Source organism: Cebus imitator, unplaced genomic scaffold, assembly GCF_001604975.1.
Source record: "Cebus imitator isolate Cc_AM_T3 unplaced genomic scaffold, Cebus_imitator-1.0 Scaffold179, whole genome shotgun sequence".
NCBI classification, from domain to species: Eukaryota; Metazoa; Chordata; class Mammalia; order Primates; family Cebidae; genus Cebus; species Cebus imitator.
In genome coordinates this window covers 1,632,792-1,653,101 of record NW_016107494.1, presented here as the reverse complement: position 1 = coordinate 1,653,101, position 20,310 = coordinate 1,632,792, and the positions used below count along the sequence as shown (strand labels likewise).

Here is a 20,310-nt window from a genome sequence, read left to right as displayed (position 1 = left end):
ATTTAAAATTTACAGTATTTAATTTCATGATTTCTCCATATGTAGGATTTTCTCTACTCACAGGAAGTTACAAAAATAGTTGTTTTCCTCTATGGTAAATTGGACTCCCTGCCTCAGACAACCCTCCCACCTCAGGATCCCACTATAGCTGAGATTATAGGTATGTGCCACCACTGTCCACTGTCCCTAGCCCAATTCTGCAGTTTCCCTGCAGGCATTGGCTATGCCTCCCAGATGATCGTCATCCTCCTCAACGTCTACTACATCATTGTGCTGGCCTGGGCCCTTTTCTACCTCTTCAGCAGCTTCACCATCGACTTGCCCTGGGGCAGCTGCCACCATGAGTGGAACACAGGTACGCTCATCATCCGAGGGTCCACTCCTCTTCCTGTTCTGCCACATTACCCATAAGTGGGATTGTCCCTATATGGCAGCTTAACACGGACACACCAGAAATCACCCAAGTAGATCATGGAGAGCTTACGTCAAGAATAAGACCAAGCATTCACCAGCCTCACAGCAAAATGTCATGAACATTTTAAAGAAAAAATTAATATATTCAATTAATGTGTTAGGCAACTAGAACTGACCACCTTTTTATGTCATTTAGCCATTTACTTAAATCAATTTGAAATATGGTTAGTTTAATATATCGATATATTTTTGTTCATTCATTTGTTCTTGTATCTTCTTTCTGATACCATTTTCGGTCTTTCAAACTTACAATTCATCTGGACTTGCTTGTCAGGGGTGGCAGAGGCGGGAGAAAAGCCACGTATAAGTGGACCCGCACAGATCAGATCCATGTTGTTCAAGGGTCCGCTGTGATTTATAATAGCAATTACAGTCACGTGCCACTTAATGACAGGGGTACACACTGAGAAATGCATTGTTGGCAATGCCGTCCTTGTGTGAACATGACAGAGTGCAGCTACACAGACGTAGATGGCACAGCCTGCCACACACCTGGGCTGTGTGCTGTAACACCGTACTGAACAGTGGAGTTACTTGTGGCACAATGGTAAGTATTTGTGTATCTAAATATAACGAAACATAGAAAAGGTACAGTAAAGATGCAGTATTTTAGAATCATGTGGGAACGCTGTCATATGTGATCCCCTGTTGACTGAAACGTTGGCATGTGCTGCTTATCTGCAATTTCTCCTGTGCTTATAAGACTACCTGAGCCACCCATGGCCATAGTACTCCTGAGTCTAATGTGCAGAAAGTAACAGCAATGACAAAAACATCTAGGGCAATACTGTCCAAAAGAACTTTCTGTAATGATGAAAATGTTCTTTGCACTATCCAATATGGTAGCCACATGTGGGTATTTATTTATTTACTTTTTATGGACAGTCCCACTGAGCCAGTGTAGGTTTGGAGTGACTTTTGCATGTGGTTCCTAAGCACCAGAAACGTGGCGAGTGGTCTGAAGAACAGAACCTTAACATTTGCATTGAGCCACGTGGCTCGTGGCTGCCCTACTGGAACGCATGGCTGGAGAGCAGAGTGGACACGGTTCTGCTTGGATTCTTGGCACATCCTGCTCTCCTTGTCCGAGTATCTTCCAGTACCAGTCAACGAGGCCCTACCCCTTTGAAGTGGGCTAACCATGATTGATTCTTTCTTGCTCAGATGAGTTACTCAGTTCTGAAGTGAGTTTGAATCCTTTACTTGCCAGGGAAAGCATTTTGCATGGCTAGTGTGGTATTCATTATCCTTCGTGACCTGGCTCCTGTCTACGTCATCACTTCACCATCAGCTCCATAGCCTTGTACTTTAGGCTCCCCTTCCAGGTACTTCTGTATGCATCGCTGCCACTACCTCCATTCCACCATTATTTTTCAAAGGGAAAGTAAACCTTGAGGGTACCTCCTCTGAACCCCAAGATTGCATTAGGTTCTTCTCAAATGTGTCTGCTGGTACCTGCACTGGCCCAGCCCTACCGTGCCGCTTCCCTCACTTTCTGTCTATTTGTTAACTGGTTTCCCGCTAGTCAGCAAGATCTTGAGGGCAGGAAAGGTGTCTTCATCTCCATGGCCTCTGTGCCTAGCACGGTGCTGGCTCTATCATAAGACTCAAAGACATTTATTGAATGAATCAGGTTTAAAGGTCTGTTTTATTATAATTCATCCGGGTGCACTGGCTCACGCCTATAATCCCCACACTTTGGGAGGCTGAAGCTGGTGGGTCGCTTGAGCTCAGGACTTTGAGACCAGCTTGGGCAAGACAGTGAAACCCCATCTCTACTAAGAATACAAAAAATTTGCCAGGGATGGTGGTGCAGGCCTGTGCCTAGCTACTTGGGAGGCTGAGACAGGAGGATTGCTTGAGTCTGGGAGATGGAGGTTGCAGTGAGCCAAGATTGTGCCATTACACTCAAGCCTGGGTAGCAGAGAAACATTTGTACCCCCAAAAATCTGTTTTATTATAATTCTTTAGCTATATATGTGTGTATATACACACACACATATATATATGCATATATATACACATATATATACATATATATGGCTATACATTTATTATAATGTATTATAATTCTTTAGCTATATATATTCAGTAAACATAGATATTTAAAAAAATAAATAAAAAGGAAGATACATTTATTATAATTCTTTAGCTACATATAGCTAAAGAATTTATTTATATACATTATTATAAATTACATAAATTATTTAGCTATATACGTATATTTATTTATAATAGCTATATTCTTTAGCTATATTTATTTTTATATATAGCTAAAGAATTATAATAAATGTATTCTTCCTTTTTATTGATTTATTTTTTAAAATATCTATGTTTACTGAAACCACCTTTGACAACCAGCTTGTCAGAAGTAAAGGTTTGATCCAGATCTCAGGGGACTTCCTATTGCAACAATGTTGTCAGGTCTTGGTGGCCCAGAGCCTTCTCTTCAGGGCATTATCAGGTCTGTCTTCCTCTGGATCGACTGGGGGTCTCTGGGACAATCCTGGGGCCGATTGAATACCTGAGTCTTAGGTTTTAGCATTGCTGACATCTCTCCTAGCGAGCCTGGTTTTACTCAGAACCTAGCATTTGAATTGCACAAGACACGCTGTCCTGCCAAGATGAGATAATGCTTTTCTGGGTGTGCTGCAGCGTCAAGGCAAGTGAAGGGTTTAGTGGAGAGAGCACCCAGCTGGCCTTCAGTCACCCACCAGATATTTGTTGAGCTCCTGCTATATGCCAGGCTCTGTTCCAAGCACCAGGAATATGGTAATAAACAAAAACAAAGACCCCACCCTCCTGGGGCTTTCATTTCAGTGATGGGAGGTAGGCATAAACAGAGCAGGTGGATGCGAAGTGTCCCGTTAGAAAGCAGCAGTATGTGCTGTGTTAGAAGATGGGCTATGAAGGAAAATAAAACAGGGACTGTGAGTTTTATGGGTGGGGTGGCAATTTTAAATTGCATGGTCAGGAGAGGTCTTACTGAGATGCCCCTTGAGTAATGGTCTGTAGGAGGAGGGGGAACGAGTCATTGAGCTGGGGGACGAGAACTCTAGGAAGAAGGAGCTGAGGCGGCAGTGCACCTGACATACCCAAACGCGTGCAGGGAACAGGGTGAGTGTGTTGGGGCAGGTGGCTGCGGGGAATGGGGTGGGAATGGATCCAGCAGCGCCTTGGAGGGGACGAAAGGGTTGCAGCTTTACTCTTCCAGTGGGATGGGAAACCCATTGGAAGCTTTTAGCTGGGATGTGACCTAGAGTGATCTCAGGTTTAACAACATTGCCCCTGCTGCTACATGGAGATTTCATGAGGGGACCAAGGGTGGAATCTGAAGGGTAGGTAGGAGCCGGGAGCTGACAGTGCCTCCCCTGTATCAGGGGGGTGGTAGTGAGGTGACAAGAAGCATCGGTCTAGAAATTTTGAAGGTAGAACCTAGACAATTTGCTGACCGGCTTCCAGCTTCCACTTGTCATTCACGAGCAGATACAGGACATTTCTAAGATCCACTTTCTTCATGGGCACAATGGGGAAACAGTATCTGTCTCAGTATTTCCCGGATTATTGTATTGTATCAGTACTTTTTGTAAAACTCTAGAGTCACATACAAATAAGGAAGAGAACCGTGTATTAAGCACTCTACCTCCATGTTTTCATTTAATTTCTCATCAATCCCACGTAATGGATCTTACTTCTACATTTTAGAGATGAGGGCAGCAAAACACAGAGAGCTGAGTTATAACATACCCACGACCACACAGTTCATACCCAGGGGTCATATTCAAGCCGGAGCTTTCCAGCCTGTGCTCTTAGCCACTCTGACACATCACTTCCCTAGAAGTCATTCTCATTATTCCTCGAAGGCAGTGACTTTGCACAGGGCACTTACCTAGAAATGTTAGCAATGCTTTGAAGCAGCTGGCCTGGTGAGCATCTCTCCTGGTGTCAACTAATCATGCCTGAGGAGAATATATACCAAGCATCTGCGCACCCACATGTCCAAGTGTGTGGGAGAGCATGAGCTGTGTTTGTCGAGGTGATTATGCGTGGGAAGATGTTTTGTACAGATAACCTTAGCCCGGCTCCTGCCAAAGACCTTCCTTCCCATGCTCCTAGAATTTCACCCCACTTTCTAGTGGAGTCATATGCTGGCTGATGATTTTTCTCTTCCTTTCCTCCTTGTGACTCACGGGTAGAACACTGTGTGGGATTCCAGAAGACCAACGGCTCCCTGAATGGTACCTCTGAGAACGTCACCTCCCCTGTCATCGAGTTCTGGGAGTAAGTGAGGCCCCTTCCCCACCCAGTGTGGGCTATGTATTCAGAAGAAGGATGCGGGGAGGGGTTCACACCAAGGTCACTCTCAATGGACGGCAAGGGAAGAATTTCCACTAAGTGGCTTTTTTCTGCGGTGCCTGTGTTTGTGGTTATTGCAGGACTGGTTTCAGAGATGAGACTTTTGCAGTTCTCCTGGGGCTGTGTCTGGCCTTCCTAGCCTGCACCTCGCCCCATGTCAAAGAGTGCGTGTGTTCCCACTCCGCACTCCCTCCTCCCAGCAGATGCAAGTGTGTGGACTCTGACCCACCCCTCCCCCCAGTACCGATATTTACCCAGGGCATGAGTCCTGCTGTCAAAATGTCCTGAAACCCTGGTTGGGAACACAGGTGTCTGCGCCTCCCTCCCCCGGCCAGGGACAAAGCTCTCAGAGCAAACTTACCTGGAAGAGTCTCCATTCTCTACCTTTATGTCCACCTCCAGCTCTGGACAAAGGGTGGCCTCATGGGTCCCAGTGAAGACAGCAAAGGGGCCTTTGGACAAGAGCCTGGAGTCACGGCTCCTCTGTCCCAGGCACATGGGCCACAAAACTGAGGCTGGCAGAAGAAGTAAGCCAGGTCCATCCCTTCTCTCCCCAGGCGGCGGGTCTTGAAGATCTCCGATGGGATCCAGCACCTGGGGGCCCTGCGCTGGGAGCTGGCCCTGTGCCTCCTGCTGGCCTGGGTCATCTGCTACTTCTGCATCTGGAAGGGGGTCAAGTCCACAGGCAAGGTTCGTGTGGGGAGCTCCTGCTCCTCCCATCCCAGGACTCCCTGCCTTCACTGGGGCTGTCACCCAGGAGCTCTCTAAGCCATGGCCCCGTCAGGAATGGGAGGGGATGACCCAGGAAGGACTCGCTGCTCTCTCTTTGATTCTGTGCCTCCCTTGGATTCACATACATCTGCTTTTCGGGACGTTAACTGGAAGACAGTGAGAAAGGCAGGAAGGACACCCCCAGGGTCATTTGTTCTTAGAACTGACCATGTGTGTGGGCACGTTGCAGAATGAACACAAGTCATGGTTCCCTAATTTATACAACAGATCTTTGGAAAAAGAAGTCCATGAAGACTCTTCATCTCAGAATGATTCTTAACCAACTCAAGAATTCCGGGAGACTTTGCCCTGGAGCAAAGAGAGCATTCTGAATTCTTCTGAACTCTTGCCCTGGGGGCCTCTCTTAATCTGGCTGCCTGGCTGTGCTAAGCTAGTAAGCTCTGTGAGGACAGGGGTCACATGTCACAAATCTTTTCATATCTGACAACCCTTGCCATGAATGCCAAGCACACTTGTTGGGAGAATGCCACATGTCATTCAGTCACTCAACAAATATTTACTGAATATGTGCCAGGGGAGGCGGGGGCTTAAAAGCTGAGGAGGAAGGGAGGGGGTAGACTGTGGCTCAGGGCTGGGGGAGATGGAACCAAAGAGCTGCGGGCGAGCTGGGAGCAGCAGGAGCCCTCACTCCCTTGACCTTTTCGAGGAGCTCCTGCCCTGCCTCCTGCCCCTGCCGCTGCCTCACTCACGAGCTCCTTGTCTCTCATTTGCCCGTGGCCAGGTGGTGTACTTCACAGCCACATTTCCTTACCTCATGCTGGTGGTCCTGTTAATTCGAGGGGTGACGCTGCCTGGGGCAGCCCAAGGAATTCAGTTTTACCTGTACCCAAACCTCACGCGTCTGTGGGATCCCCAGGTAAGAAGCCATAGACAGGAGCACTCATGGTTAACTCCCTGATGTCACCATGGCATTTGTAAACTGTCGTGGCACTGGTGGGAGTGTCTTTCAGCACGCTAATGCGTAATAATCTGCAGATACTGAGTGGTGAGGAAGAGCAGAGGTCACTTCCGTGGCCATCTTGGTTTGGGTGGGTTTTGGCTTCCTTACCGAAAGGTCTTTATGACCTGTATCTTATGACAACCCCAGTCTCATCCTGTGACTTAGGATGTCTAACCTCCTGGGAATGCAGCCCAGGATGTCTCAGCTTTATTTTACCAGCCCCTATTCAAGCTGGAGTTGCTCTGGTTCAACCGCCTTTGACATGTTAGCAGGTGTTTGTGGTCATGAAGTGTGTGACACTGTCCCTTCTTGGGTTCACAGCTGCCGGGGAACCCAGGCACATATTACTAGGTAATATTTCTAGTAATATTTCTCAAGGGCTGCAAGTGTCACTCACAGCCCTTACTCAAAGGTGTCCTTCTCCCGTCCTCTCCCCACCCGCTTCCTGCATTTACCTCTTAGGATCTCATGTTCTACTGAGCTTCCTCTCTAATTCTTACCCCTCAATCTGCCACCCGGTTCCCTCCCTCTGCCCATGTGACCCATGCCCAGCTGGGCTGGTGTTGTTTCCCTCTCAGTCTTCCGGAGGCTCTGGGTCCCCTCCCGCCTTTCCTTCGTGGTCTGCACTTCCTCTGCTACAGCCTGGCTTCTTTACCGCCCCGGTAGGGAGGGGCGGTGTTGCCTGCTGGAAGGGACTTGGAAAGCAAGGTCTGGAATGGGCCGCTCCTGCTTCTGACAGGTCTCTTAACTAGCCCTGGCAAAGGCAGGAGGTGTTGAGGGCCAGAGGGGTGGGTGGGTAAGCTCTGCCCCAGAGGCCCTGAAATGTTGTTACCCGGTTATGCCCCACCTCTGCCTCCTGGCTGCAGAGGCCGGCCTCCCGGGGGAGTGAGTGTACAACCCAGAGATCCTCCTCTTTTGCTGGAAGAGTCTCTCTATGTCTGTGAAAGAAGTCCCAAGGAGACATGAGGGCGGCTGACTCCCAGCACGTAGACACTGGGATGGCTTTCCAAACATTTTAAGATGGTCGGGCACCGACTTATTCACTGACACTGCTGACAGGGAGCAAGAGGAAGAGGGCGGCACACTGAGGCTGGGAGCTCCATGCACACAGCGGCAATGGCTCCCCCTGTGCAGCATGTCAGGAGATCCAGAGGCCGAACCCTTCTCAGGTTTTGATCCTTTCATCCTGAGCTGTACTGGGATGCTGTGGCTTCCAGAAGCAGCCAGACCACTGTAATTCAGAAACCTCCCTGCAGAGTCAATAGCTCTGGTCCTGGGTGTTTCTGAATCATCTTCTGGTGGGACATGGAGCTTATCCTTCCCTTCTCCCATTTCTCAGACAGTATAGAGATACAGATTGCTACTGCCTCATGTCCATGCAGGGCATGAGAGCTGCAGTCAGGCTTTGGAGCCAAACTGTAGAAGCACGGGGGGGTGGGGGGTCCTAGAAGGACCCCAGTGCATGTTCCTCATTGCAAGATGAGCACACTGTGGCCTAAGGTTGAGCAGCCGGTAATTATGGCAGCCCAGATATCTTTGTTTTGTGAATCATAAGCCCTTTGACTCATCTGGATCAAAGGGCTGTGATAGACAGCAGGTGGCAAGCAGCAGTTGTAGGGGAAAGTTGATTGGAGGGGAGGCTTTGAAGGCTGGGTGAATAGTTTGGCTTGAATCCCCCAAACAAGAGAGAGCCACCGCAGTTCTGGAGCAGCAGAGTTGAGAACCAGTGGCTAAGCTAAAAAGATCACCTTTGTCTGCAGGGAGGCCAGAGAGGAAGGACGCATGCTGAGGAAAGGTGACAGGCAGGTAGCTGGCCGAGAAAAAGGACACAGGGGCTCGGTATTTCCACAACAGATTCATGGCTTTGTCATGATCAGGGAGTGCTCACTCTGTCCCTGACATTGTTAAGAGGTTTACAGGCATGATTTCAGCAAATGCTCACAGCAGATCAATAGACATCCCCATTTTGTAGATTAGGAAATTAAGGCCTTGAGAGCTTAAAGCATTTTTTTCATCCTCATACCTGCAACTGGGACCAGGTCCAAATGATGAGAAATCCCATGTACTTTATGATCCGCTCTTGGAGCAAGGTCCCTGGCTGCTCACCTTTGTTTCCATCAAAGCTTATTCATTCAGCAAAAACCTGAATGAATCTACTCTGAGCATCTACAATGTGCCAGGCCTGTTCCAGGTGCCTTATTTGGTGTATAATAGCTTCCAGCAATCATAAAGAAGGTGGACCAGGTAGCCTTCAGCTTCTGAGCATTGATGAGGCCATAATTCCCTGCCTGGGTGACTGCAGGGACAAAGACCTCTTTCAGTTATACTCTGAGATACCATTCTTTCCATTCCAGCCAGCTGTGGGCTGTGCAGGGAGCATCTATCTGTCAAGTGCTTTGAGGCCAGGGGAAGGGGAAATTCGTTCAAATGCCAGGACTGGTCCTGAGCAGACTTCTTCCCTGCCTGGTCCAAGCCTCATGCTGGAGCTCGGTCTTTCTTGCCCCTGAGCAAAGCAGCACTTGCAGGGTGGGGGTGCTCTGCCAGAGCCCTAACTGAATCTGGTTGGCACTCCCCAGGAAGTGTGATCATTCTAACTGGCATTGGTCTGGCACTTGAGAAAGGTGCAAAATTTCTTCTCCCTGACACACAGACCAAAGACATCTTTCTCTGCCAAGCACTGAGGCCGGTTGCTGGGAGCCAAGCAGAGACGATGCAGTGCTCCCTCTTGTTTGCTCCCCTTCTTCTGCCAGGCTTGCTGTTTGGGGGGCAGGTTGTTGCCGTGCCCAGTGTTCCCAGGCCTTGTCTCGTCCCCCTGGGGAATGGAGACCTAGGGCTCTGCTGGAGTGTGCGCTTTATTCAGACCACTTGTTTCTTTCCCGGGTGCTGGCCCTGTGCCTTTTCCACTGCACTGTAGGAGATTGCTGAGGGGAGGATGGGAGAAGGCATCCAAAGAGCCCTTGTGGAACATTTAAAATTCCTATGTTGGCTGGGCACGGTGGTGCATGTCTGTAATCCCAGCCCTTTGGGAGGCCGAGGCAGGTGGATCACAAGGTCAAGAGATCGAGACCATCCTGGCCAATATATCCAATATATCCTGGCCAACCTCTACTAAAAATACAAAAATTAGCTGGGTGTGTTGGTGCGCGCCTGTAGTCCCAGCTACTCAGGGGGCTGAGGCAGGAGAATGGCTTGAACCCAGGAGGCGGAGATTGCAGTGGGCCGAGATCGCATCACTGTACTCCAGCCTGGTGACAGAGCGAGGCTCCATCTCAAAAAAATTAAATAAATAAATAAATTCCTATGTTAAGCCATTCTAAGGAAAGGTTTGTTTAGAGAGGAAGCTGAAATCACTGATTAGAACTAGTCTTTATTTTAGTATTGAAATCCAATCTATGCCACCTCATTATCACTGAAAGATGAGTTGCTTTTTAAAATAATAGCAACAGCAAACAGTGGCCAAAGCTAACTTATTATGCGCTTCTTATTCACCAGGCCCTTTGCTGAGTGCTTGACACAGTTCAGCCCTGTGAGTTTGGGGTCAATCTCATCTTGCAGATGAAGAAACAGAAGCTTAGGAAACATAAGAAACTTGCCCAGAATCACAAAACTAGCATGTAGGGGAGCTGGGCTTTCATCTCAGGTAGTCTTTTGATGACTGCTGTCTTACTTACCATGATAGGTATTTCCCAAAGAATATGAATTACTTGAGAGTTTTAAGAGCTGCTTTTTATTATTCTAGAAGATGAGACAGGGAACTAATATTTATTTATGTGTTAGGCATTTTACATACATTAGTTTTGTTATTATACCCATTTTCCTGATGAGAAAAGGGAGGTTCAGGGAGTTTAAGTGACTTTTCTAAGGTCACACAGCTGGTAATTAATGAAGTCAGGATTGAGACCAGATTAATGTAGCTTCAAAGCCTGTACTTTTCCATTACACAACATTGCCTTCCTAAAAATAGCGGATAAAGATTAATAATCCTGGGGGTTGGACTTGAGGCTGAAAACATCTTTCCTGGACCCTCTAGAGTCCTCTCTCCTCCTCTTTCCCCCAAAGACCTCTTTTACCTGTGCTCCACCAAGAATTTTTCACACTTGTTTTTCCCTTGGTCGGCCTTCTGCCCCAGCCAAAGACGTATCAGAGTTTTGTTCCAGAAACCAGGGCTCCTGGAATGGGCAGGGAGTGGCTGCCTGTGGTGGTGGGAACGGAACAGCTTGCTCTGCTTGTCCCTCAGTCCCGCTTCTGACCCTGTTCCTTTCCCCGTCCCAGCAGGCTTGTCGGGCAGCAGCTGTGTGGGGAGCTGGGGCTTGCCAAGCTCCCAGCGAGGGGGCTTTGGTCAAAGGCTTTGGTCAAAAAGCGCATTGACCCCTGCGCCCTGGGTTTTCAGCCCTCCTGCTGCATTTTCCTCGGTTCTCATTAACCTCTCCCCCAACTCAGTCTCCATCTGACCCCACTTCTATCTCCCACCCCCGCCAAGGCGTGGTGAACGGCCAAGTCACGATTTCTCTTATTATTCCTTCCGAAGCACAAGTTCACAAAGCTGCCCATCACAGGCATGTGCCCCTGCCTGCGTGTGGGCAGCCACAGTGGGTTTCCTTGGTGACTCGTGGCCCACTCTGTACCCAGTGCACTGTCAGGCCTGGGAGCGAATGTCCAGGGCATGAGGCTCTCAGGCCACACCCCAAATGGCCTGTTTGGTAGGGGACACCCAACCTCATGATGGGGCAGTACCTGTGGGTCTCAGGAGACATGCGTTAGTCCCGAGCCCTTACACCTCTGACCCTGGGAAAATACCTTCAACGCCTTCTCTACAGCTCGGGGCCTTTTGCTACAAGGTCCCGCTCTTGAAGCTGTGAATAACAGCCAGCAAAGCAGGAATGAGATAGAATGGAGAGACTTTCATGCCAAAGTCAGTGAGTTTTCCTGAGATGATCACCTTTGCAGGCTCGGTATGGCAGAGTTTTAGAAGAGAAAAGGATTTGGAACATCATGAAGGAGCAAAGAGACTGGCCAAGGTATCTCCCCAAACTTGGCGTGGCATCGCACTGAAATTTTTAAAAAAATTATTACTGAGAGAAGCGAGACACTGAAATTTGTGAGCACTCCCCTTGCCTGTCCTCAGGGTTTGTCTCATTCCCACCCTTTCCCTCTCTAGCATTTCATTCCCACCATTTCTTTCTCTGTGTGATTTCCTCACTGGCTCCAGCTCCTCCAAATCTTCCTCTGTGCTTCTTGCTGCTGACCCATTGTCCCTGGTGGCACCTCCTGTCTCGGGACAGGATTCCCCGGAACTCAAGAACGGGAGGCTGCAGACATTCTCCCTTCCCCCACTGTCTTCCCTGCTCTGTCCCTGGCCCTGCAGAATGGAAACACGACTCGAGGATGGGTGCCCTGGGTGTACCCCTGATGCCTGCTCTCAAGGGCCAGAGGACAGTGTCCCATACCTGGTCATCATTAGGATTACCCAGGAAGCTCTGAAAGGATACGAGTTCAGGGTTCTCCTTCAGGCCTAGGGATTCAATGTCTCAACTGGGGATGCTGGCTGAGGAATCAGCATGATTCTGAGGTGGTCAGCCTGCCGATGGGTCCTCTACACCGCTGAGGAATGTGGCCACTTTGGTAGGGGTGAGTGTGAAAGGAGAGAGCAAGGGGTAAAGGCTGAGGATGGTGGCCATGCCTAGAGAGACAGGCAAAGACCGGGAAGGGACTGAGGAATTGGAGGCCTGATAATAGCAGAAGGGAGCAGTAGAAGGATAGAGGGTTTCATGGAAAGCAGGGGCCTGCTTGGGGGGTACTGGAACAAGGCTGAGCAAAAGACATGGGCAGGTCATCTGGCGCCCTTTCCCTTAGGAACACAGACACGTGAGGAACACCTGCTTGGATGTCCGCATCCATAGCGGGATGCTCCCTGGCGATGCTCACGTCGCCAGAGGCAGGAGCGCCTGGGGAGGGCTCTGCAGAGCTGCAGGATCGCTCGGTCCTGTTGCCTTGATGTTCTTTCTGTCTGGGATGTTATTCTAGCTGTTAGATCTAAATCATAACATGCGCAGGCTGGGCCAGCCAGCTGAGATAATAACAATAACAGCAGAACCCTAAGTTTAGCCCGACAGTGATCTTCCCCTCCCGAGGAGTACAAAGCCTTTTCAGAGGTGTTTCTGTTCATCCTCTTGCCTTTTTATGAGCCAAGAATTTCTCTCCCTGTCTTCAGACAGAGGGTGCTGGGACGTGAGGGGCAAAGCTACATTACTGGTGGTGGCCCTGATACTAAGGACAGTGTTTCTGGAGATCCTGTGCCTGGATTCCTTCCACACTGGTCCTAGGAAGAAGTTGGGGCAGAGCCTAGGATCAAAACCTGACAGGAGACCTAGCGTTGTCCTGGAGCCCCGTCCCATCCTCCTGCAGGCTTCCGCCATGGGTCTTTTAGTTTTTTTGATTTTCTTTGAGTGCCTGATGCCTGTTCTATCCTAGTAGTGCCCAAGAAACTTCATGTAGGAGTCCAGGGAGTAGAGCCCACTGGGTGAGCAGGGGTAGCAGGGTGCTGGCGTTGGCTGCGAACAGCTTTCTCACCATCCCTAGCCAGCGTCTGGCCCAGCCGCATGCCTGCGTCCTCCCGTGGCTCGAATGGCCTGGCTTTCCTGGGAGTTCACCTTTCTTGCCTTTTCCTTTTGTAGGTGTGGATGGATGCGGGCACCCAGATCTTCTTCTCTTTCGCCATCTGTCTTGGGTGCCTGACAGCCCTGGGCAGCTACAACAAATACCACAACAACTGCTACAGGTGATTGGGGGCGTGGGGCCTGAGCCACACACCTGCTACTGTCCCTCCAGCCACGCTAGATGAGGGGTGAGTTGGAGGGTGCATTAGCTCCTGGATTTGTCCCCCTGCTAAATCCATTAGCTCCTGGATTTGTCCCCTACACTCCCATTTCCAACACCCTAGAGGTACCAGGAGCTGCAAGGAGCCAGCTGAAAGATGGGCAGAGACTTGCATCGGAAAGGGTGGGATAGTTGTGATTGGCTGGGAGACCACAGCAGGAGGACCTGGCCCCCTGGCTGATGTAGAGGTTAGTGGGCTCAGGAGTGCTGGGTAAGCCAGCCCGAGAAGCACAGCAGGTCCTTGAATAATGTCGTTTCCTTTTACCTTTGATGAGAAAAAGAAACTGGTTTCAATAGAGGTTGTTTTGCTTAAAATTGCAATTTGCAAGAATGCATCGGTGATGTGAAGTGAGGTCCTACTGTGATTAGCAACGTCATGCATTGCACCCTGGTCCCTGTCCTGAAAACGTTGAATCCTTACCCGTTTTTCACACCATCTCCCTCACTTCACGTCCTGTCCCGGTTGTTCTCCCCTTGCCTACCTGGTTTGTGCTCAGAGAATTTAAGCCAATTTTAATAGGAGCTGAAAAGTAGCTGAAATGAAATCACATTGTGCATCTCAAAATCGAATTTAGGTGACTAAGAGTTATATGTTGTCTGGGATTACCCATGTCTCTACCCCTGTGTCAGCATGCCAAATGGAATGATGGCAGAGTGATAGTGTCTCATGAGGTGTGGACCAATATGGCAGAGAGGGGTGGCTGTCACATCTAGATTCATGTTTTACTTCCCTGGAGCCTCATTCTTTTAGGACTACCTTGATTTATTCCATGTCTGGGCTGGTGGGGCTGAGGAGTGTTGAGGAGAGCCAGTGCTTTGCCTGGTCCTCTGAATTCTGCCAGGCAGCTCTGCTCCAACTTCCGTGAAGGGGCTGTGCTTCCAGACAGGAAGCGGGTGAGGTTGCAGCCCTCTTCTGACTCTGCCCTTCCACCCTCTCCTCACCCCTGCCCCACAGGGACTGCATTGCCCTCTGCTTCCTCAACAGCGGCACCAGCTTTGTGGCCGGGTTTGCCATTTTTTCCATCCTGGGCTTCATGTCGCAGGAGCAGGGGGTGCCCATTTCTGAGGTGGCTGAGTCAGGTGAGTGTTAGTGGGGAGGCCTGGAGGCAGTGAGCCTGGTTCACACCTCTGGCAGCCAGGGTCCAGAGGCGTTCCTATTGTGTCACCTATACTCTGGGTGAGCTATGGCCACCATTCAGTGGATGTGTTCTGAGAAGGCTTGGGGGAGAATTGAAACAGTCATTCCAGCTTTAAAGAGTCGGCGTAGAGCGAACATTTTTCTTCCCATCCTTGGATTCCAGTTCCTTACCCTGGAGGCAGCCAATGGTATCTATTTCATGTTTATCCTTCCAGAAACAGTTTAGACATATATGAGAAAAAATGCATATACAGACATATACATGCAATACATAGTACTATTTCTGTTTCTTGCCTTCTTCTTAAAAACCAAATGACAGCATCCTGTATACACTGTTCTGCACCTGGCCTCATTTTGCTCACTTTAAAATGTATCCAAAGGAGACGTTTCTATCAGCATATAGAGTTTCCCTATATGCAAGTGACTGCCTTTCCACCACGCAGTGCTGCTGTTGCCCCATCTGGGTAAGCTGTGCAGTGTTTCGCTCGCTCACTCACTCTTAATGAGATGATTTCTTCCAATGACATTCACAAGCGTGCCTGGGCCACACAGGGTGCCAAGCTCTGGGCAGCGGATGTCTCCAATTCTCATTAAGAAGGATAGTGTCTCTCTCTCTCTCTCTTTTTGTTTTTTAAAAATTTTTTTGAGACTGAGTCTTGCTCTGTCGCCCAGGTTGGAGTGCAATGACATGATCTCGGCTCACTGCAACCTCTGTCCCCTGGTTCAAGTGATTCTCGAAGTGATTCTTGTGCTTCAGCCTCCTGAGTAGCTGGGATTACAGGTGTGTGCCACCATGCCCAGCTAATTTTTGTATTTTTAGTAGAGACAGGTTTCCACCCTGTTGGCCAGGCTGGTCTTGAACCCCTGGCTTCAAGTGATCCACCCGTCTCAGCCTCCCAAAGTGCTGGGATTATAGGTGTGAGCTGCCATGCCTGGCCCATGTCTCACTTTCATTAAGTGTTTACTGTATGCCAGGCTCTGGGTGAGGCACTCTGCTCGTACCATGCAACGGAAACCTGCGGGGCAGGCCCTGCACGACCCCCACCTCAGCAATGTGGGAGCAAAAGACCTCCAAGGTCACAGCCATGCTCTTCATTTTTCAGAGGAAACTTCCCATGGGTAGACCCAGGCTCTATCATGTACATTTTTTCCTGTGATGTGAGTCAGCTGAAATTAACATTCATGTGCTGTGAGGACGTGTGTCAACAGCATTCTGAAATCAGTGCCAGGGTACTCATTGTAGGGTGATAGAAAGGGCTCCAGGGGCAGAGGTGGTAAACTGGAGGCCCCAGGCCAAATCTAGCCTTAGAGCAATTTTCTTTGGTGCCATCTACATTCCTTACAAATACAAAAAACATCTCTAGCAGCTGGGGCGTGATGGCTCCACTTCTCACCAGGCCCTACCACCTCCTTCTGTTTTACACCGGGTCTGCTTCACAGATTTCTATGGCCTGCTGGCTTCTGAGCTCATTCTAGACTTGAACCCCCAGGTCTGTGCCATAGATCTGGAGATCTGGAGTCTGCTTAGACTCACAGCCCTTTACACCTGCCATCTCTAGATTCTGTTCTTGCCAATGAGAATACAGTGAGAGGTACCTTGGAAATCTGACAACCAGGTAGAGGTTGGGGTGGCTTCTCCCAGGGGAGGGCAGTGGTGGTGATAGTAACTGTGGGGTGAAGTGTCCTCCAGCTCCTGTTATTCCATGGCCCCACACTGAGAAGCCATGGGTCACACGTGGCTGGTGTGGCCGGGCACTGGCCCGTGTTCCTCTGCTTCTTGCCGTAGGTCCTGGTCTGGCTTTCATTGCCTACCCGCGGGCTGTGGTGATGCTGCCGTTCTCTCCTCTCTGGGCCTGCTGTTTCTTCTTCATGGTCGTTCTCCTGGGACTGGACAGCCAGGTATCAAGAGGCAGCCACTCAGAGGCTGAGAGATGCTCGGGAGGGGGAGCAGTGGGCATGTGGTTGAGTTTTATGCCCCAAAGGCCCTTAAAATAGCTGGGGACTGGGTGACTGTCGGAAGAGGATGCCCTTTTGGGGACACAGCGGGAGCTTGAGGGTGAGCCCAGACCTAACTAGGCAAGGACAATAGCTCTGGAGATCTGAGACAGTGAGGCTGGCAGGGCTGACCCTGGGAACGAGAAGCCAGCGCTCGTGGATGGGGCATCTCGGGAGCTCTCCTTCCTTCCAATCCCTTTGCCCTGTCGTCCAGTTTGTGTGCGTGGAAAGCCTAGTGACTGCGCTGGTGGACATGTACCCCCGCATGTTTCGCAAGAAGAACCGGAGAGAAGTCCTCATCCTTGCAGTGTCTGTTGTCTCCTTCCTTGTGGGGCTGGTCATGCTCACAGAGGTGAGGGCCTGGGGGAGGGGGAGGCTGGGGAGGAGGAGCCAAGTGATGGCTGCTACCTGTCAGTGAGGCAGATACCGTGGGGCAGGGCAGGTCGTCTGGGCTTCTGGGCACAAGGACTCCCTCTTTTCCCACCCCAGGAACGACAAAGTAGGCAGGTCTCTCCTGTGGCCTTGGGGCATGGACCACCCACCTCCAGAGATGGGTGAGGAGCCATTTGGCTCCACAGTAAGTGAAGAAGTATGCAAAGCACTGCATTGGGAGAAGCTGTCTCTCCAGCAAGATCTGGTGATTTCCCAGGCAGCCAGACCGAGTTCTATGTACAAACTTCAAAGCAGGAAAGGGAGCCCTGGGGCTGGGTAACATTCGGTGTGCTGTCTCCAGGGAGAGGGAGGGAGACGGAGCTTGTTAGCGTGATCGTATCAATGACGGCCCTTATCCTGATTCTTTCCCCAGAGTACGCTCTATGTCTTGGCCTTTGGGGCCAGTCCCTAAGTGTTTTCAGAGATAACCTAACAAGAGCTGTCTTATTTCATACATCTTCGTCCCAAAACAATGATAAAAATAATTAGTGTCTCTTATCTGCCTACAAATGCTTACAAATTGCTTCTCTTTTATGATCTGTCTCCTGTGGTCCTCACCAACTCTGCTCTGTGCCCCCGCAGTGTGAAACTAAAGGGCACAGGAGTGAATCTGTTGGTTTCCACTGGATAAAGTTCCATTTAAAGTACTCTCCTCCCATGCAGGGCGGCATGTACGTGTTCCAGCTCTTTGACTACTATGCTGCCAGCGGCATGTGCCTCCTGTTCGTGGCCATCTTTGAGTCCCTCTGTGTGGCTTGGGTTTACGGTGAGTGACTCCTCCCCTAGGTCCCGGCATTCTCCTCTTGTCTAAGGGTCTTGGGGCCCTTAGACAAGAAACAGACATCTCCTGCTCACACTTGCCTTTTCCCGGCTGCCTCCTGCTCATCCTCAAAAATCTTGCAAATCCTAAGTTGCTGCTGTTGGAAGGCCCTCCAGAAGCGCCTGGCCCACAGTCTTGATTATAGCTACATCCAGACCACCTCAGGTGGGTCCATATCCTGCCCTGTCCAAATGTTCTCAGCTTTTGACAGCCTCGATCATCAGAAAGTGACTGCCTGTAACCCAGGCTGAGCCCTGCTGGCTGCTGTTGATGCCTATGAGTGCCAGGGAAGAGCTTTCTCCCAGCCACCACTTCAACAGGCAGCTGCGATGTCATCTCTTTGTGGGTCCCTGCCCCTGCTGGTCTGCGCATGATCCCATCCTGATGTTCTGGGTGCGGAAGAATGACTTTCTTCCCCTTCCTTTCTTTCTGCATGGCAGGAGCCAGGCGCTTCTACGACAACATCGAAGACATGATTGGGTACAGGCCGTGGCCGCTTATCAAATATTGTTGGCTCTTCGTCACACCAGCTGTGTGCACAGTAAGATCATCTCAGGGGCGAAGCCGGACAAAGGGAGGGAGACATGGGGGCTAGCAGGGTAGAGAAGCCGTTAGCCCTGCAATGGACTTCTCCCTAGGAACTGAAAATTATCTCAGATTTTCACTCATCCTCCTTTTGGATTCTAGAAAACTACAGCAAGATAGATTCTTCCTTTCCATTTCACAGAAGGATAAACTGGGGTCCAGAGCTGTCAGATGGTTTGACCAACACCACAGTGTGAGTCTAATGTCACAGGCCAGGACTGAAGCCCGGGTAGATTGGGCTGCTCAGAATAACACTAATAGGCCACAGCCGTCATCATGGCAGCCGGAACAGAGCACTTCCTTTGTGCTGGGCATGAGGTGCTTTAACATGTATTAACTCATTTAATCCTCACAGCCCCATAAAGTGAGCGCTGTTGTTACACTGGTGTCACAGATGAAACTGAGGGTAAAGAGATTGTTAAGCCACTTGCCCAAGCTAGAAAGTTGCAGAGAACTGGGATTCACACCCATGCAACCTGGCTCCAGAGTCTGAGTCTGCAGCCACAGCGTGCAGCTTCCTTTGGCTTTATCTTTTTGCGTCAGCTGTTCCTGAGTCCCCACTGTGTGCAGGACATAACTGAGGAGCAGAGAGAGAACCAGGCATGGCCTCTACCCTTGAGGCACTCACATCCCAAACTCATGGTGCAGGGGAGGTAGTAAATACCCTACAGCGTGCAGTAGGCATGTGATCGCATCCTAACTGGGAGTCAGCTGCATGCAGAGGTGCCCAGGGGTGCAGCAGCCCTGGAGTGACAGGGTATACTGCTGGAAGGCGTGGGTTTTGGGCAGAGTGTGGATGGAGAAGATTGGAGACTGATTGGCCCAGAATAGCCTAGCGGTGAATCCAGGCTTGGAGTGTAGTTTCTGCCAGGCTGCTGGGGGAGGGGGAGCTGAGGGCACAGGGACCCCACCCCCCAATGTCTTTCTCACCTGCTCTCCCCTAGGCCACCTTCCTCTTCTCCCTGATCAAGTACACTCCACTGACTTACAACAAGAAGTACACGTACCCGTGGTGGGGCGATGCCCTGGGCTGGCTCCTGGCTCTGTCCTCTATGGTCTGCATTCCCGCCTGGAGCCTCTACAGACTTGGCACCCTCAAGGGCCCCTTCAGAGAGGTAGGGCTTTTGTGGGCAGGAGAGCAACCAGAGGGGCTGGGAGTCTTCATAGGTGCCGACAGGTGGGCTGCCAGCCAGGGTGCACGCAGTTGTATGGAGAGGCCAGTGGACCTGGCCTGGGTGTCAGGGAGCAATAGAGAGGCTGCTGAGAAGTCTCAGGAAGAGGCAGAATGACTCCCAGGCATGCACTGTGGTGACAAGGAGGGCAGGTTTGTGTGTGGGGAGGTGGGTAGATGTTGGTGATGAGGGAAGCTGGCAGACCTGCCCCCGCTCCACCACCTGACAGCCACCTCTGCTCTCCCTGCAGAGAATCCGTCAGCTTGTGTGCCCAGCTGAGGACTTACCCCAGTGGAATCCAGCAGGACCCTCGGCTCCCGCCACCCCCAGGACCTCACTGCTCAGACTCACAGAGCTAGAGTCTCACTGCTAAGGGGCAGGCCCTCGGATGGTGCCTGTGAGCCTGGCTGTGGGGACGGCTGCAGAGGGGACAGTGCAGAAGCAGCCTGTGTGCTTCCTTGCCCCTCACCTGGAGTGGATAAGACAACAGGGGTATTTTGGAATCCACCTGCTGAGCTGGGCGCCTCCTACTCCAACATTTCGCTCAGGGGTAGTTGAACAGATGTGAAAGGCCAGTGCCAAGAGTGTCCCTCTGAGACCCTTGGGAAGCCGGGTGGGGGCTCGTGGGTGGGGCGAGACTGTTCCTGGCTTTGGGCCCTCTCACCCTTCATTCCATTAAATCCACATTCTTCCCACTGACTGCTGGTGCTTCCGTCTGATTTTTGCCCCT

General features: G+C 50.6%; 1 protein-coding gene across 5 annotated transcripts in view; it reads left to right on the top strand.

Annotated features, from left to right (window-relative positions):
• SLC6A13 (solute carrier family 6 member 13) overlaps positions 1-20,279 on the top strand; it is a 49,484-nt gene extending 29,205 nt beyond the window's left edge. For 2 of the 5 annotated variants that reach the window (XM_017545402.2, XM_017545405.2), the window contains 12 exons: positions 215-355; positions 4,671-4,755; positions 5,388-5,520; positions 6,344-6,478; positions 13,237-13,340; positions 14,394-14,518; positions 16,363-16,475; positions 16,786-16,923; positions 17,667-17,769; positions 18,264-18,364; positions 19,353-19,523; positions 19,831-20,279. In XM_017545402.2, coding sequence (XP_017400891.1) covers positions 215-355; positions 4,671-4,755; positions 5,388-5,520; positions 6,344-6,478; positions 13,237-13,340; positions 14,394-14,518; positions 16,363-16,475; positions 16,786-16,923; positions 17,667-17,769; positions 18,264-18,364; positions 19,353-19,523; positions 19,831-19,953 — 1,472 coding nt within the window. In that variant the 3' untranslated portion in view covers positions 19,954-20,279. Of the gene's footprint in view, positions 1-203; positions 356-4,670; positions 4,756-5,387; positions 5,521-6,343; positions 6,479-13,236; positions 13,341-14,393; positions 14,519-16,362; positions 16,476-16,785; positions 16,924-17,666; positions 17,770-18,263; positions 18,365-19,352; positions 19,524-19,830 lie in introns of all 5 variants that reach the window. The other 3 variants (XM_017545406.2, XM_017545404.1, XM_017545403.2) reach the window with 2 other exon arrangements.
• The last annotated feature ends 31 nt before the right edge of the window (positions 20,280-20,310 follow it).